This window comes from Thamnophis elegans, chromosome Z, assembly GCF_009769535.1.
Source record: "Thamnophis elegans isolate rThaEle1 chromosome Z, rThaEle1.pri, whole genome shotgun sequence".
Taxonomy (NCBI): Eukaryota; Metazoa; Chordata; class Lepidosauria; order Squamata; family Colubridae; genus Thamnophis; species Thamnophis elegans.
In genome coordinates this window covers 25609800-25629284 of record NC_045558.1, presented here as the reverse complement: position 1 = coordinate 25629284, position 19485 = coordinate 25609800, and the positions used below count along the sequence as shown (strand labels likewise).

At 42.3% G+C, this 19485-nt stretch overlaps 1 protein-coding gene across 1 annotated transcript in view; it reads right to left on the bottom strand.

Annotated features, from left to right (window-relative positions):
• Positions 1-18604, bottom strand: part of SLC25A40 (solute carrier family 25 member 40) — a 30966-nt gene extending 12362 nt beyond the window's left edge. Inside the window, exons 1-4 of the mRNA XM_032238013.1 lie at positions 18492-18604; positions 17841-17900; positions 5803-5909; positions 4235-4302 (exon numbers count right to left, since the gene is read on the bottom strand). Of these exons, the coding sequence (XP_032093904.1) occupies positions 4235-4302; positions 5803-5909; positions 17841-17900; positions 18492-18591 (335 nt within the window). The 5' untranslated portion in view covers positions 18592-18604. The remainder of the gene's footprint in view (positions 1-4234; positions 4303-5802; positions 5910-17840; positions 17901-18491) is intronic.
• Positions 18605-19485: the final 881 nt, after the last annotated feature.

Here is a 19485-nt window from a genome sequence, read left to right as displayed (position 1 = left end):
AGAAATGAGCAAAAAACAGGTGGTTTTTTGCCTCCCCACAGCCCCCAGCAGCACTCTATAAGTCTCCATAAGGCTATGCATGCAATTTTTTTTGACAAAAAACAGGTCCGTTTTTGCAAAAAAATGGGCACTTTTTTGCTCGTTTTTGCTCCTCCACCTCCCCCAGGAACACTCTGCAAGCCCCCCTCCCCAGCCTATTCATGCCTTTTGTTGGGAAAAAAACTGGCTCACTTTCATGAAAAATGGGGCATTTTGGGGAGGTTTGCAGAGTGCAACCCCTTTTTTTTTAACTTTTGGAAAGCTGTTTAACTGATGAGAATTACATTGATCTGTGCTGTGCCAGCAGAAACACTTACGGTACTTATCTACTGTATTTCTCTCTCTCTCTCTCTCTCCACCTACCTACGCACTCTCTCTCTCTCTCTCTCTATCCCTTTACCTACCTACCTACCTACCTACCTACCCTCTCTCTCTCCCTACCTACCTACTGTATTTCTCTCTCTTTCTCTCCCTGTCTATTCCTCTATCTACCTTTTTTAAAAAATTGCCTCTTCAAAACCTTGGTGCGTCTTACACTCTGGTGCATCTTATACTCCGAAAAATACAGTAATGGCAGAGAATAATGATCCATGTGAAATGCTTTAATCAATAGTTACTATGACTCAGAAGGACTTGAATGAAAGGATTTATTGGAATAGGACTAGTCATCAAGTTGGAAAGTTTAGATTGTAGTTGATTCTGCTCACCTTTCTCATAGTTAAGAGCTGGGGTGGCGGTGGGGAAATGGAATCATTTGTGATTGTGAAATTGAGCCCTAAGCAATCTGGTGGAGTCTAGGACTTTTTGCGTCTGCCACATACCAACCCCTTCACTCCCACTTTTCAGCCACCTGCTGGGAGGCGTGGCTGCTAGTCTCTTGGGGCAAATCACTGGAGTACAATGATCCCTCTCTGAAACACTCATGATAGGGAGGCATAGGTGGAGGGCTAGGAGTCCATTGGCATTGAAGAAATGCCAGCAGAGGTTCAGCTGAGTCTAAAGGCTCGCTATCAATTGGCTGTGGCTGGAGGTGAAAGGGGTGCAAGCATGTGGTGGAGACGAAAGTGATCTGGTGAGAGGAGACTGAATGATGGTATATTATAGTTGGTAGAAAGAAGATGAGATGAAGTGGTACCTACTTTATTAAAGGGGCTGAATGCTGTATTCTGCAGAAACATCTCAAGTATCAGTATTGGTTGATTGTCGGTTGTGTGTATGAGGTGGGGAATATGAGCCTAAATATGGACTTTTCTGGAGAGAAGGGGGAAAGCTCTGAAGGAGCGTGGGAAGGTTGCAACATCCCAATAATAAGGGGTAGAGAGAACTATCAGGGTAGATACGGGCCAGCCAGCCCATGGAGAATGAATTTGCTCCTGGATGGCATAATTTCAAGGCCCTGCTTTGACAGGTGCACCCTTTTCCAAAGAGGTTGTCACTTGACATTAGTAATCTGGACAGTTTTTGTCCCGTCTCCAACTGTGGCAGGAGGCAGATTGTGGCTGTTTGACAATTGCAGATCAATAGCAGTAGACTTATATACCGCTTCATAGGCCTTTCAGGCCTCTCTAAGCGGTTTACAGAGAGTCAGCATATTGCCCCCAACAATCTGGGTCCTCATTTTACCCACCTCGGAAGGATGGAAGGCTGAGTCAACCCTGAGCCGGTGAGATTTGAACCGCTGACCTGCTGATCTAGCAGTAGCCTGCAGTGCTGCATTTAACCACTGCGCCACCTTGGATCATTGATAAAGCAGATTATTAAACCCACTTTCAGCCATGATTCAGGTCAGGTTACAGGATAATGTGGCATTTATTGTGCTCTTAGATGATTTCTCGTCTGAACAGGATGGGCGTATTTCAATTATCCTTCCACTTCTTGACTTCTCAGCTTGACTTCTTTAATAACTTTATTCATGTTATTATGGTCTATCACACAGTTAGCCAGATGTTCAGACAGGATTTGGCATTTCTGTCTATCAATTCTTTTCCAAAATCTGGTATAGGCAGATGTGGATGTTTATGATTCCATTATTCATTCATCATCATTTATTAAATTTGTTTGCTGCCCATTTTACTGCAAAGTGACTACTCGATCAACCACCTCCAATAAGGTACTCCCCCATTACAGCCACAAGCCAACTGGCCAAACCAGATCTTCGGGCTGTTGAGGAAGCCAATCTCACCTCAGGAGGCAAGATGTTCCAAAGAGCCAGGATTGCAGCAGAGAAGGCTCTTCTCCTGGACTGCACCAATCAGAATTCCTTGACTGGTGGGATCCAGAGTATGCCATTTCCACTGGAAAGGATGGGGCAGGTTTTTCCATGTGGTGAGGTGGTTCTTTAAATAACCTGGATCCATCTCATGCATGTCTTTTATAGGTATGGTAATAATCAGCACCTTGAATTGCACCTGGAAACAAACTGGTAGCTAGTGCAGCTCACAGAACAGTGGTGTAATGTGGCTCACTCTAGGGGGTCCCAAAGACTGCTCACACCACTGCACTCTGCACCAGTTGAAACTTCCTAATGCTTTTCACGGATGGAGATATAAAATTGAGTATTATCCGCAAACTATGATTCCTCAACCCATGGTGACAGATGATCTCATTCAGCAGTTTCATGTAGATGTATAAAGGAATGGAGAGAGTACCGAGCTCTTTGGCATGCCACAGCTGGATCTCTCATTCCCTAACAACAATTGGGACCAGCCTTGGAGAAAGGTGCTGAACTATTGCAAGACTGTGCTGTCCAGTGACAAGGTTTTTCATTCTTGGTTCTGGATGGGGTGGCATTGCTCCAAGCAAATCTTCTACAAAATGAAGAGTGGGGATGGGGAATTTTCTTAGCCTCATTGTGCCTGCTAGAAGAGTAGGTGACAGCTATAGCCAGAAGGGCCTTTGCACAGAGTTGAATGGAAGAGGCGTTCATCCCTGGATTAGGAGGCTATGCTCACATTTACTCATGCTCTTCTCTGGATACTGTAGCATACTTTATATGGAGCTGTTCTTGAAGATCATTCAAAAATTTCAACTACAAAATGTGGCTGCATGTGTAGTAAATGGTGTTGGATATTCGACACGTACCACTACTATAGGAACTGCACTGACTGCTAGTGTGCTTCCAGGTACATTCAAGAAGTTGGTTGTCACCATTAAAATCTTGATATTGGTTGCCTAAGGGACTGTCTTCTAGTTGTTTTAACTTGTCCAATTTGGTCTGTCAGTTTGGCATATTATGAATTCCATCTACCTAGGAATGTTGACTGGCAGGCACTAAGAGTCATATCTTCTTGGCCATAGCCCTGCCCTCTGGATAATTCTTCCTTCAGAGATTAGGATAGCCCCAACTCTGTTGGCCCTACATAAGACTGTGAAGACCTAGTTACATATCTGGATCTGGGATATGTTAAGAGCCCCATTTCTTGATTCTGTTAACACCTATGGTAAAAATTTCATTCGGCAACCATATATATATTTGCAATGTTGTTTTAGTTTTTTATGCACACTGCAGTCCCTTGTTGAGACTGGTAGACACAGAAATCAAATGAATATTTTTTTTCCTTTAAGCTGCCTACTACTTTTCTTACTGTAAAACTGATTAGATTTCCTGTGGCAGAAGAACAGCTGTTTCCAAGGGTCATCTGGCTGGGTTCATGCTAGTCAAAGCAGAAATATTTTGGGGCACGGTTTTAGGAAGTGCAAGGGAACTATTTTTTACAATATTTACCTCCATTTCCTATCGTAACTTTCTTCATTTTTCTGTGTCATGTCAAGGATTTTAAGACTGACCCATTTGAACGCTTCCGCCTTTTAACTTTCAACTGTTAAAAAAAAACATTTCTAACACTATCTTGATTTTTTTGGAAATGCAGGCCAAGTATTCTTTTTACTACTCCTTCTAGTAATAGGATTTATATAGCAACATATAAAAAGTTTCATCAATTAATATAGCCCAAGACACATGCATAATTTGATTAATTAGAATACACATTCCTATGTTTACTTAACTTTGTACCTTAAAGCAACTGTTGGCAGTAGTAGAAAAGACATTAATAAAATTACTTCTCAGTTATTTTGTTACTAATTTTGCTGTCAATCTTAAACAGCATTGATAGTTTCATAACTCATTTTAACTATTTTTATTCAGGTTTGATTTTAATGTGAGAGATTAATCAAAGGAAGGAAATAAAAAACTTACAGTGAGGGTGGCAATCCACTCCACAATGCTTTCACACCTTCTCTTTGAACAATTTTTGCAAAAGCATCCTAAAAAAAGGAAAAAGAGTGATATGTTGGGTTGTAGATTTCTTGATCTACCAAACACTATGTATTTAATAGTTTAATAAAATATTGTTTTTTTAAAAACTGGCATACTGTAGGTGTGTAGGTGTCTGACCATTCCCAAACTCACACTCTCACACCCAAACAAACACACTTAATTTTGTGTCGTTTGAAAAGAGACCTGGACATTCTAGGCTCAAAGGCAATGTCTGGCCCTTTGGTTGTCCCTATCTGACCCATAGGGGCAGGGGCCAGAGCAGCAACAGCCCTATTGTTTGGCCCTCCACAACAGTCCCTGTTTGAGAGGCTGAACACACTCATCACACTTGCTAATTTAAATAGGACCTGCATGTTCTTTTGTGAACACCTCTTTCAGTGTTGATCTGAGAAATGCTAATATGAAGTATGAAGAATTTATCTATAAAGATATTATACCTAGAAAAATGTTACTTTATATAAAATATATATTCATATCTATGTATTGATCTTTAAAGGTAAAAATAATCAAACTTCATTCCTTCTTAAATCAAGAAACATTTCTATCAAATCATGCAAAATTGAACTAAGAAGATGTAATAAACCAATGTCCCTAATGTTTTGGGTATCAGGGACCAGTTCCATGGAGTGGGATTTCCTGCAGACCAGGGGGGGCATGTTTTTGCCTGCTGCCTGCATTCCTACAAATGGGGCTTTGCTTCTTTGCACAACCCAGTTTCTGGCATGCTGCAGACCAGTGCTGTCCACAGACCGGGGATTGGAGACCTCTGCAATAAACCACAATGAGCTAAACGCTTTCCACCAAGACCAGAAACTTTTATTTGAATGGAATTGTGAATTTCAAGGGCACAAAAAGGCCCTCAGTAATCTATGATACTAAGAGCACTTTATAACTATATTTACATTTGTGTGCCCATGTAGTTTCCTTGCACATTTTTGAAGCTGATAGCCATTTTCCTACGGTTGAGAAAAAGTGATTGTCTGCAAGGACACCCAACTACTTCCTTGTCTAAGGTATGATTATAACATACCACGAAAAAATAAACTGGCCTGCTATATGACATGGTGAATGATTAAATTACTACATGGATTTGGGTTTGCACAACATGATAACCTTCAATGTTATTGGCTAGATTGTCATATGAACAAATCTCAAGTATCATGTATACATAGCCTACTTTTACAATAAGTTAAGTGACAAGAATTAATTAATCAAGCATATTTTTTTATTTTCTTACTTTCTATCATATTAATCTTCTCATTCGCAATTGTTGGAAAATGGTGTACCAAGTATCTTTATGTATTTACATAAAATGTAAATACAATGGGAAAATTTAATTTTAAATTATCATAATGTAATGAATTGTATTTCTCCTGAGCTTAAAATGCTATGAAATTATCTAATTTAATTTCAAAATTTAAATTGGTCAGACAACCTTTGAAGAGTTAAAAGTTCATACTAGTGGAAATGAATATGCATTTTCTTACCAACATGCCAGTAAAACGGGCAGATGTCTTATTCCAGGTTTTGCCAGTTCCATTTTCATAAAGATAAATGTGATCGGTCAATCCATCAGAATCCAAAAAAGACTTTCCTGATAAAAAAGTAAACAAGAAATCTTTTCTCCTAAGTGTTGCAAAGGGGTTGATGAAACACAGCATAAACTGGAGGACTACAGTATATACTTATCTATATATAAAGTTTGTACAATATCCTTAATGTTACATGGGAGTGTCATAGGTAAAAGTAATGGTGTAATCTTAATCTCATGCATTCATTTTATATAATTAAAAAAGATGACTTAACAATTTCTTTTTTTCCAAAGAATTTTTATTTTTTTATTCTCTTACATACCATTTAAAGTATACATTCACATAACTGTTATTGTTCTTTACATTTATCATTATTCTTATACATTTATTATTTCATTTAATGTTATAATGTAAAATTTGGGTTGCTTTATTTACCATCCCTTTCTCCTTTTGTAACACTTCCTTGTTTTCCCTTTCTTTTCTCCCTCCCTCCTCTACTTCCTTCCTTCCTCCTCTCCTTCTCCTCCCTTTTTCCCTTACCTTTCTCCTACTCCTGCTCTTTCCCTTCCTACCCTCTCACCTTCTCTTCCTCTCCCTTCCATCCTTACCTCTTTCTTATTTCCCTCATCTTCCTTTCATTCTCTTCTCCCCTCTCTCTTTCTTTTTCTATTATTGTTGGTGTATATTATGTTTCCTTGGGATGGAATTTCCGTCAACCCAAATATATTTTAGTATCATTTCTTATTCCCTTACCTTCACTAATTTATTTTGGTTATATTTTCCTCCCTTTATATCTCGTTCTTGAATATATACTTATATATTTAATATTTTCTTTTCTGTTTTTCCCTCCTCCCCTTTCCATTTAATAGTGTGTCATCTGGGTACTTTATCTTCTCCCTACTTTCTGTTCTAGTTTGCTTTCTCTAGCCAGTCATAAAATCTTCCCCATGTCTTGAAGTACTCCAATTCCTCTTTATCCTTTATTTTCATTTTCAACCTATTCATCTCTGCACAATCTAATATCTTTTTTATTATCTCTTCGTCTGTTGGTAGCTTATTTAACTTTCCATTTTGGGCAAATACAATTCTCGCTGCTGTAGTTACATATATAATCAAATGGGTACCTTCTTTCTTGAATTTCTCTGGGATAATACTTAGTAAAAACATCTCTGGTCTAAATTCTATTTCTTGTTGTAACATTTTCTTTAACCATACTTTTATTTTAGTCCAATATTTCCTAGCTTCTGCACATGTCCACCACATGTGGTAGTATAAACCTATTGCTTGTTAATATTTCCAACATTTCACTGACTTGTCGTTAAACATCTTAGATAGTTTTCCGGGTGACATGTGCCATCTGTCAAATATTTTATATAAGTTTTCTTTGTAAGCTGTTGACATGGTTAATTTATAATTCCTTTTCCTTTTCCATAGTTGTTGCCACTTTTCTAGTTCAATCGTATGGCCAAAATTCTTTGCACAAGTTAACATTGTATCTTTTACCACTTCTTCTTCTAGCATAGTAGCTATTAAGGTAGCTATATAGTTCCTTGATTATTCTTTTTTCCGTTCTCATAAGTATCTTATCCAAACTTCCTAAGTTAAAACCATACTCCCTTTTATCTTTTTCAAATCTTGATTGTATTTTCAATGTGAAAACCAACCTATATCAATCCCTTGTTCTTCTAATTCTTGTTTTTGTTTTAGTTCCCCCCCTTCTATTAAGATATCTTTGTATCTAATAATATTTTTCATACTATTAATATTTGGATGTGTCAATGCTTCCATTGTTGAAAGCCACATTGGTATTTCTAAATAATGTTTCCCTTTCACTCTTTCCCATATTGTTAATAATCCATTCCTTACATAATGACTTTGAAAATAGCCATGTGCCCTACTTTTATCATACCACAAAAAAGCATGCCAACCCAGTTGCAAATCATACCCCTCCAGTATCAATAATCTTGTATTTCTCAGTAAAATCCATTCTTTCATACAAGCTATACCGGCTGCTTGATAGTACAATTCCCAGTTTGGTAATCCAAATCCACCTCAAATCCTTGCATCTTGTAACATTTTTATATTAATTCTTGCTTTTTTCCCTGAGGAGGGGTGTGGCCTGAATCCCAGCAACAGGACATATTCTCCAGAGGGCTCTCTGAAGAACCGTCAGATTCCTGCTGTTCGGGGGAGGGGTTATTTGCTTTAACTCCACCCTAGCTATCCTGGAGAGACAGTGAAGAGGAGAGGTGCAAGTAGGTATGGTTGGGGAACCCACAACTCCCTGCATTTGCCCTTGGACCCAAAGCAGGAAAGGTAGCCAATGCGAGTTATCCCAGCTGGAAGGCCAGACAGAGCCAATAGACAGAAGAAAGAAAATGATAGATCTTGAGAAGTGCTTAAGGATGTTAAAAAGCAAATCAGAAGCTTTTGGTGTTTAACTTTCACTCTATGCCTTTGATTTTCTTGGTAACTTTCAAAAATCACTGAGATTTGCTTTTGCAGCTAGGAAAAGGAAACATGTTGAATTAATTGTCTGCATTGCTGTGTAGTAAGTAGTAAATGGTGCCCGGTAAAAGCTGCCTAAGAAGAGTTGACCTTGAATCATTGTGGATAACAACGAACTGATAAAAATCCACTAGAAGAAAGAAATAAGACCAGCTGTGTAAACATTGTCTTCCCTTCCCTTGCTACATTATAATGGGCTGCTGAGAAATGTCTTCCTGATAGTTTCTCTTTCCCCTCTTTTCCTACGGAGGTGGGGGGTGAGTTTAGAAACTTGGATAACCCAGATAACTCATACTAAAGGTTTTTTTTATTCATTTGGTTACTTTGGATCACTTTTTACCTACTTGCCCAGAGAGGTACATGTAAGATTTGTCAAAAAAAAAAACAACCTCTAAAAATGAAATATTGCAAGCAGTAAGAAGTACCACAATAAAATACAAGTCTACAGAGATTGTGGTATTGAAGCAAGTCCCAAGGAAGTTCAGAGAAATGAGAAAGTAATACCACTTTCTGACTAAGAGTCTGATCAAAAAAGGGGTGAGTTTTAGATGGCTTACTCCAGAAGGGATTTTAGTAAACTGGCACGAACAAAGGTACAGACTAGATTCATTAGAGAAAGCAGAAATATTTTATTAACAACATATAGCAGCACAGGAGGGAAAGCTGGTAAGAGAAGAGAAAGGAGCTAAACACCAGGAAGCTAAGATCAAAGAGATGGAGAAAGGCTAAGAGAAGGAGCAAGGGCCAAAGAGTCAAAGAGCAGAGAGAGCTAAGAGAAATTAGATCAACTAAACCTATAAACCAATGACATGAAGGAAGAAATAAAAGTAATCTCCATTAATATAAATGGATTAAACTCGGCGACAAAAAGAACATTCAACAAATTAGAGAAATTGAAATTGGACATTATATGCTTACAGGAAGTACATATTAGAAAGCAACATAGAAAATTTTTAGAACAGGCAAAACTATGTAATTTATATACGACTTTGACGGACCAAGGCAAAAAGGGAATAGCATTATATATTAGAAAGACAATATAATCCAATAAAATTTTTGAAGACGGGGAGGGGAGAATACTGATGGTCAAAATAACCATGAACATGAGAAAGATAATATTAGTGACAATATATGTCCCAAATGACAAAAACAAAAATTATTTGGAAAATTACACAAAAAGATAATAGAATATGACTATGAAGATACACTATATTGCCAAAAGTATTCGCTCACCCATCCAAATAATCAGAAGCAATTGTGAGCGAATACTTTTGGTAATATAGTGTATATGTATATTAGAACACTTTAATGCAATTGTAAATAATGGAATAGATTATAAACCTACAAAGATGAACAAGAAGCTGAGAAAAATCCCACCCAAAACGTTTTTCACGATGATGGAAGAATTAAATTTGCAAGATGTCTGTAGAATAAGACACCCGAAAGACAGACAATATACATTCTACTCAGACATTTGTCGTGGTCAAGAATTGATATGATATGGATGTCAACAGAGCTAACATTCAAAACAATTAAGATAGCCATAGATATAAGCACATGGGCAGATCACAATCCAATATCAATGACTTGGAAGGGATGGAGGAAAAAGGGGAGATGGACTTTAAACTCAAGAATATTGAAATAATTTTTTTTCCAGCAATATATGGAAAAAGAATTGACATATTTCTTCCAAGAAAATAGAAAGGAAGACACAACATTATAGAATGTATGGGACACTTGTAAAGCATATATCAGAGGCCTTGCAATGACATATTTAGGGAAAAAGAATAGATAGAACAGACAAATTTAAAAGAAGTTGGAATCAGAGTACAAAAGTCTGGAGACGGAGCTGCAGAAAAACCCACAAAATAAAAAAGTAAAAAATATGATGGAACTGCAAAAACATAAATTGAACCTGATAGAAAATGAGGACTTGGCAAATAAAATAAAATTGGCAAAACAAAACTTCTTTGAAAACACAAACAAATAGGACATTGGTTTGCTTACAAGATGAAAAAGAAAAGAGAAAAAAGGCTGATAAATCAATTGATGGATGAAGAAGGGAATATACAATATTTAAATGAAAACAAAAGAGAAAAATAATTGAAAACTTCTACAATAAGTTGTAGCAACATGAGAGGGTTCCAGAAGAGAAAATAAGATATTTAGAGAAAACTAGAATAATCAAAATCCCAGAAAAATTTAAGAAGGCTCTAGAAGAAAGAATTACAATGATGGAGGTAACAGAAGGCATCAAAAAGAAAGGGAAAACACCAGGACCAGATGGATTACCGGCAGAACTGTACCAAACACTACAAGAAGTATTGAGCAAGGTAATAATGACTTATTAAGGGAGACAAAAATGCTAGAAACATGGAAACATTAAAAGAGTCAGATGCACAACAAGTAAAGAACTATAGACCGATTTCACTATTAAATATGGATTATAAAATTTTTGCATCAATAATGGCAGAAAGAATGAAGAGACTTTTAAATGAGTTTATACATACAGACCAAAATGGATTCTTCCCCAAGAGACAGATCAGAGACAATATGCTGAATTGTATTGAACACGTATTGTATTGAAAGACCGTTGGCTTACCTGAACGGTCGTTCTCGGGGCACTGCGAGGAGAGTCCAATGCTGGGTTAACACAGCCTATCTGCCCTTGGACTGAGTGATGTTTTTAGTTGACCACGCCTCCCTTTGCCTCTGCATGCTCAGTTCGAAAACGAAGGAAACCGTCCTGTAATCAGTTACAGTCAATACAGTCACATCGTTCAATATAATAAACACCCCGGGCGGGTTTGGACTCTCCTCGCAGTGCCCCGAGAACGACCGTTCAGGTAAGCCAACGGTCTTTCTCCAGTGCACTGCTCGGAGAGTCCAATACTGGGACATGCCCAAGCTATTGAGTCCCAGGGTGGGGAAGCGCCGTAGCCTCTGGCATTTCAGCCACTCTTTGTAAAACTCTTCTGCCAAAAGAGGCTTCGGCTGAGGCAAAGGTGTCAATCTTATAGTTTTTGATAAAGGCCGTGGGGGAGGCCCATGTGGCCGCTCTACAAATGTCTAGAATAGAAGCCTGGGTTGCCCAGGCTGCAGAAGCTGCTGCGCTCCTAGTGGCGTGTGCGGTGACTCGTCTCGGAGCCGTCTTGCCCTGGTGTTCATATGCCAGCTTGATGCAAGCGCGTAGCCAACGCCCCACTGTGTGAGAAGAGACCTTGTGGCCCAGGGACGCAGGGAGGAAGGAGACAAAGAGCGCCTCTGAATGGCGGAAGTCTTTTGTCCTCTTTACATACGTGCTCATGGCTTGCCTCATGTCCAACTTGTGCCACTCACGCTCCTTAGGGTGAGAAGGATGGGGACAGAAATTGGGTAAAATAATCTCTTGAGTCCTGTGAAACAGAGAGTTAATTTTTGGAATAAAGGACGGATCAAGCCGCAGAATTACTCTGTCCGGGTGAACTACACACAGATCCTCCCTGATAGAAAGAGCTGCCAGCTCGGATACCCTGCGAGCGGATGTAATAGCCACCAGGAAGGCAGTTTTGATGGAAAGGTGGAGCAGACTGGTCTTTCTCAAAGGCTCAAATGGGGCTTTTGTCAGAGCCTTAAGCACAAATGGAAGGTCCCATGACAGATACCGGTGAACAGCTGGAGGGCTGATGTTCGCAGCTCCCTTGAGAAAGCTCTTGATCTGAGGATGCTGACTCAGAGAGCGAGAGGAGCCCCTAGCCAGGATAGTAGACAACGCTGCAACCTGACGTCTAAGGGTGCTGACCGCAAGACCTTTATCTAGACCCTCCTGCAAAAAGTCTAGGGTCTGAGGGATCGAGGCTGATGAGGCCTCTATGTCTCTAGTCTTGCACCACTGTGAGAATGCGGCCCAGGTGGCATCGTAGATTCTAGTAGTAGAAGGTCTCCTGGACGCCTGTATTGTTCGAATGACCTGGTCAGAGAACTTCTGCTTCCTCAGGAGCTCCCCCTCAAGTGCCAAACGGCTAGCTGTAGCCACTGGGGCTCCGGATGGGTGACGGCCCCCTGGCTGAGGGAGATTTGGTCCCGAGGGATTCGCCACGGTCTCTGAACTGAGAGACTGACCAGGTCTGCGTACCAGGGCCTTCTGGGCCAGAAGGGAGCCACCAGGATGAGGTCTGCCTTTTCAGCCAGGAGCTTGTTCACCACCTGAGGGATGAGCGGAAGTGGAGGGAAGGCATACAGTAGTCCCTGAGGCCACACTGACCTCAGTGCGTTTGTTCCCTCTGCCTGGGGCGAGTGGTAGCGACTGAAGAAGCGTGGGAGATGTGTGTTGTTGTGTGTGGCAAACAGGTCTACCTGTGGCTTGCCGAATCTCCTCACAATCTGCTGGAACAGGTCCGGGTGCAGGCGCCACTCTGAGTGGTCGATGCGTTGGCGACTCAGCCAGTCTGCTTCCCGGTTGCTTACGCCGGAGATGTGATCTGCACTGAGAGAAGCCAGATGACGTTCCGCCCACCTGCCCAGCGCTTCTGCCTCGAGCATGAGGGCCTTTGATCGAGTGCCCCCTTGCCGGTTTATATGCGCTTTTGTCGCCACATTGTCTGTCATCAACAGTACATGAGCCCCTTTTACTAGAGCGGCGAACCTTCTCAGCGCGAGGCGAGCTGCCCTCAGTTCCAGCCAATTGATGCTGTGGGCGGCCTCCCTCTGAGTCCATCGGCCTTGGGCTAGGTGGCCCTGACAGTGGGTGCCCCACCCCAGGAGACTGGCGTCCGTGGTGACAACTAGTCTTTCCGGCTCCTTGAACAAGCAGCCCTTCTTGACTGCCTTGGACCTCCACCATGCCAGAGACCGGATCACCTTTCGTGGGAGCCGAACACGCCTGTGTGAGTTGCTGGCCTTGGCCCTCTGCATGGGTAACAGGAACCACTGCAGCTCCCTGGCGTGAAGACGAGCCCAGGGAACCACCCTCAGGCACGATATCATTATCCCCAGGAGCTGGGACAGCTGAATGATTGGTACTGACCTGGCAAGGCTGCAGTGTTTCACTCTGCGTCTCAGGTTGGACAGCCGATCTGGAGAAAGAAATACCTGGCAGGAGGTGGAGTTGATGACTGCACCCAGGCGCTGTATACAGGTGGATGGCCGGAACTGGCTCTTCTCCATGTTGACAGAGAAGCCATGGTGCTGCAGGGTCTGCACAGTTAGAGAAACATCGCAGTGTGCCTGCTTGGTGGTGAGAGAATGAATAATTATATCGGCCAAATAACATTCCAGACGAACTGGATGACTGCGGAGATGAGCCGCTAGCACTGCCAGAATTTTGGTGAATGTTCTGGGCGCAGATGATAGCCCGAAGGGAAGAGCCCTGTATTGGAAATGCTTCCCTTCCAAACAGAACCTCAGGAACCGCCTGTGGGCCACATGGATGGGGACATGCAGGTAGGCCTCTTTGAGATCTATTGATGTCAATAGGTCCCCCTCCCTCACACAGTCCAGGATGGAGTGGAGTGACTGCATCTTGAACCTCTTGTAAGCCAGATGCTGATTTAGACTTTTGAGGTCCAAGATGGCCCTCCATCCCCCTGAACTCTTGGGCACAAGGAAGAGGATAGAATAGAAGCCCCTCCCCTGCTGATCCCTGGGGACTGGCTCTATCGCCTCTATCTCTAGGAGATGGCGGATTTCTGCTCTCATGCGTTCCCTCTTCTCTGGGTTCCTGGGGGTAGGACAGCGGAGAAACTTTCTCTGAGGAAAGGTTAGAAAGTCCAGGACAAGGCCCCTTCGAAAGGTGTTGAGGACCCACTTGTCCGATGTTATCTCCTCCCACCTGTCGGTGTACAGCCGTAGCCGACCCCCGATGGGGGGATCCCTGCGACCGTCACTTTCCTTTACGAAAAGGACGGGAGCTACCACTGTTGTTTCCTCCTCCTCAGAATGTTCTCCGAAAGGAAGACTGGGATTGGTTGGCACGAGCACCGAAGGGTCTGTCTTGGTGCCTATCCCCCCCTGCTTGAAAGGGTCTCTGGTAGGAGGAAGGGTGAGAGGATTGCCCTGTTTCCTGACTCCTGTAAGGTCTCTTACGAAAAGACCCCGCACCTTTCCGGTCACCCCTTTTAAGGGTTGCAGGAAGGATTTTGCGTTTGTCTTTGGTTTCGGTGACAAACTTGTCCAGGCCCTCTCCAAACAGAAGGCCTCCCTTAAATGGGGCCGATGCCAGCTTCCACTTGGCTTTCATTTCGGCTTGCCAATGCCTAAGCCATAAGAGGCGGTGTGAATTGCATATTGCATATTGGAAGCGAGAGCCCTGGATGAGAATTTGGCTGCGGTAATAATTTTGGTTAGCTCATGGCGCCATCTAGACTTCCTGGGTGGTGGCCTAGACCTGAGTTGGCGCAGCCAGAATAAGGTGGCCCTGATAAAGAAAGAGGCAGAGGTGGATGCCTTAATGGCCCAGGCAGACGCCATATGTGTTTTCTGACATGCCTTTTCTGACCTCTTATCTTCTGCCTTTAGTCCCTCTAGGAGCTCAGCTGGCAGGTTTGAGTTGGAAGTTAGAGACACAACTGGGGCATCTACTTCAGGGAATTTCAGGATATCCTCCATTTTCCCCTCCAGGGCATACAGTGCTCTATCCCCCCCACTGGGGTTGGTTAGCGTGCCTGGCTGTAGCCACTGGCGCTGCACAGCGTCCATAAAGAGGTCGGTCACAGGGATAACCTCAGGAGTTTCTATTGTCTCTTTGAATAAGCCATGCTTGTGATCCCTGGATGTGGAAGCCTGAGTGGCCTCAGGCCTGGAAGTGGGGCCTAACTCTGTAGCCGTCATGGCCTTGTGCAAGATTGATTTGAATAATGACAGCTTAAACAGGCCAGTGAATGCTGGTTTGTAAGGGGTAGGGTTTTAGTCTTCAGAAAGCACAAAAATTTCCCCTTCTTCCTGCTCAGAATTTGAAAGCCCAGAGTGAGATGGGCTGGAAGATGGAGAGGAGGATACAGGCTCCTTGGAAGTGGAGGCCTTAGGCTTGCGTTTTTCCTTTGGGGCTTTGCCCTTGCGAGAGCCCCTGTGCTTAATGCCTTCAGCTATCCCTTGGGAAATGGCTAGGGAAATTACCTCCCTCATTTCATCAGAAAGAGCAGGGCCTTTACCCCTCTTCAGTTTCTGCTTACTGGGCCTGCGATGGCTAGGCCTGCCTGAGCTGGATTCACCCTTCCCACACTGGGAACCCTGGATAGAATCTCGTTCCTCTCCAATGGAGGAGCTAGGGGAGTCGGGGTACCCCCAAGAAGCTTCTGGAGACAGATCCCTGGACCTATAGTCATCCCCAGATAAGAATTCACTGTCCCCAGGGGATTGGGCCTCACAATCAGGGGAAGCTGATTCCCTGTTGCGATGGTCTGGGCTAGGTTCTGGCTGATGGGGCCTAGAAACCTCCCTGGGATCCACTGTGGCTCTTGGTGAAGACCTTTCAAGTGAGCCCTTGTGCCCTTTGCCTTTTTTCACAGAGGGATCCAGCTTGCTGCGCTTGCTGGAGGGCCCTGCCTGTTCCCCTAAGGCCTCCCTGCATTCCTCTGCCATTTCAGGTCACCCACGGGGCCTGGAAGATAGCTTGAGCTGGGATGGGCACGCGCTAGCCGTTGAGGCTCAAATGCGCTCGCAGACTCTTCAGGAGGGAAGGGCCGCCTGGGGGTCGGATTCCTTCCTCCCACCACTCTCGGTTCCCCGAGACTTATCTTCCTCTCAGGAGGGAGAGACTAGCTGGCTCCCCAGGCTAGTCCCCAGCCTCCTTGCGGCGTTCTGCAGTCGTTGAGGGCTGGCTGTGGCTTTGCTTGGGCTGCCTGGGCTCTCCGCTTCTCTGCTTTCTCCGAAGGCAAGGCTGGAGGAATCAGCTCTCCACGTTCTCTTTCTCCTCAACGCACTCTGAAGCGATTCAAAATGGTGGCGGCTGTGCGCGCAGCCTCCTCCCGCTCTTTTTAGCCTGAGAGCCTGAAAAGCGCGCGAAGATTCCAACCATCGCTGCTGTTGCCGGGCAGAATTGAGCAGCTGAATGGCCCCTAGTTAGAAGGCCTGCAGGCTCCCAAACCTCCGTTTGAGGGAATTTTTCTCTGGGGCTCAGTTGGGGAAGGTCTGCCACCACCCCTGCCGCTCGCCAACCTCCGCTGGGCGAGGGATTACAGTCCCCTGGAGCGCTTGCGACCAACAGCTGCAGGGAAGCCCGGGTGCCCTCTTAAAGCGACACAAACCTCAAATCTTTGACAGTTCTTGTAACAGATATAATTTTCGCTAATATGAGAATCCAAACGTGGTCCAAAGTGGGAAACTTTCCAGCCTATCTGAACTTAGACTGGAGCTCTCCCAAAACAGTCCTAACGGGCGGACTGAGTTTTCGAACTGGGCATGCAGAGGCAAAGGGAGGCGTGGTCAACTAAAAACATCACTCAGTCCAAGGGCAGATAGGCTGTGTTAACCCAGCATTGGACTCTCCGAGCAGTGCACTGGAGAACATGCTAGAGTACTATGAAGCCCACCCAGAAAAGCAAATGGTGTTGTTGTTTCTGGATGCTCAAAAGGCCTTTGATAATGTGAACTGGCAATTTATGATAGTGCAACTTCAAATGATGGGTTTTGGTGAGGGATTTATAAATATGATTAAAATGATATATAATAACCAATCAGCAAAGGAATGGTAAATGTTGATATGACAGGAAAGATAGCGATTATGAAAGGAACTAGACAAGGATGTCCACTATCAGCATTATTATTTATACTGACACTAGAGATTTTGAATAGAGAAATATGACAAAGAGGTAAAAGGTGTGAGGGTCAAGAAAGAAGAGTATAAATTACAAGTATTTGCGGATGATTTGGTGTTTTAATTATGGAGGATCCAAACAGGGCCAAAACTAGTTAAAATAATAGAAGAATATGGAGAAGTAGGGGGCTTGAAGATTAATAAAGATAAAACAGAAATTCTGGTGAAAAATATGACAGAAAAACAGAAAAGAGTTGATGGGGAAACTGGACATACAGGTGGTAAAAACAGTGAAGTATTTGGGTATTCAATTGACATCAAGGTGTGGAACAGTAAAGGAGGATAACTATTATAAGGTTATAGAAATAGACTTGGAAAGATGGAAAAATCTACCATTATCATTGATGGGAAGAATAGCAGTAGTAAAGATGAATATATTACCAAGATTGTTATACTTATTCCAAACAATACCGATAAAACTAGAAAAAAAATTCTTTGAATGAACAAAATAGTGGGGAAATATATATGACTTAACAATTTCTAAAGAAAACATACCAAATGATATCTTTATGTTATAAATCAGCATCAAATAAAATGTATATTCATCTTAGCAAGTGCAGATCAGCAAATGCAAATAACATTTCTAATATGGACTTAAAGAGTAATATCAATTTCATAAATGTGAACCTTTGAGAAGAAATTATAAAATTTTATCTCCCATCAATTCTGCAAATACATAAAGATATGGGTTTACCTTTCAGGGATGGATTGCTTTGAGCCTGAAGTCGAACTTTGACAACATCTAAAGGTGTCACTAAGACAATCAAACAACCAACATATTAAAATGCTTTTTTATGTTAATAAATAGATTTTTAATTGATTAAAAACAAAATAGCCATGTAACTTTAACTAAGGGAAGAAAAACTTAAGCTCTGATTTCTAGAGCACAACAGTTGAATTCATCTGAGCAGAAAGATAGGAGCAATACTATAAATACTATAAAGGCACACTTAGGTAAATTTTTCCCCACACACGCGTGTGTGTTTTCTGGCTATAGGGGCGATGCTCATCTCTGTTTCTAAGCCAAAGAGCCAGTGCTGTCCAAAGACATCTCTGTGGTCATGTGGCCAGCATGATTCAATGCTGAAGGTACATGGAGTGCTGTTACCTTCCCACCAAAATGGTCCATATTTTTCTTTTTGCATTTTTATGTGCTTTCGAACTGCTAAATTGGCAGAAGCTGGGACAAGTAATGGGAGCTCATTCTGTTATGTGGCGCTAGGGACTCAAACTGCTGAGCTGCTGACCTTCTGATTGACAAGCTCAGCATCTTAGCCACTGAGCCACCGTGTCCCTTAAAAAGCAGATTTAGGGAAGTTTAAATGGTTCTAATATTTGATCTTACCCAAAACGGATGTTAGAATAGCACCACAACAGGAAACGACAATTTGCTGAAGAGTTGTTATTCCTTGGGATATATTTCCTTTGTCTTCATAATCCTTCATTTTTCTTGGGGTGGGTGGGGTGGGGATACCTGTTAAAAATAATTCAACCTTATGGCTCTGATCTGTCACAGGAGAAACATTCCAGAATCCAGTTAGAATTTGCTTCAATGCAGGCTAGAATATAATTCAAAAAGCAATTTTGAAAAAAACCCAAAACACTTTTTTTCTTTGAATCAGAGATACTCTCAACACCTATGGATTATTTGAGATATTTTCTGACCCCATAAAACATGGGAACTGCCATTCACAAGAACAAAGGATACCTCTGGGATTGGGCGGCCTATAAATCTAATAAATTGAATTGAAATTTTATTTCTGTTAATTGGATTGGCTCAAATCAGCACAGAGTCCAAAGTTAACATGTTGGTTTCAAAGCAGTCAAGCTAGTCCTTGGTTTATCATGAAATCTTTTGAATAGCCTTAAGTGATCACCTAGATAATTCAGCCTTATCTATTACAGCAATTCTGTAGGTTGCTAAGCCTCTTTTCTGAGGAAAGGAGGGCAGAATAAAAATCTTTCAAGTGAGTGAATATCTTGAGACCAGAGCTTGGTTGTTTTCTTGAGGACCATTCACTACACAAATTAGGTAATAACACCATCAGTGCTTATTAAGGAGGGGGATTTACTGTTTTTATTCTATGACTTGCCCTGTGGGTGTTGGCGGGAGATTCTTTGGTTGAGCTGTTTGGCAGTTCCTTGATTGGGGCATTGTTCACTTCTTAATCCTTGGCCTGATGTTAACCTTGGAGTTAATCTATGCTCATTTGGTTGTTGATTGCTGGTGGGGAGGTATTTTGTTTCAACCCTGAGCTACAAATATTCTTTTATTTGTACCTTCTGAGATGGTCCCTCTTCTTATCTTGCAAGGAATTCACCCGGCTCTTTAACATAAC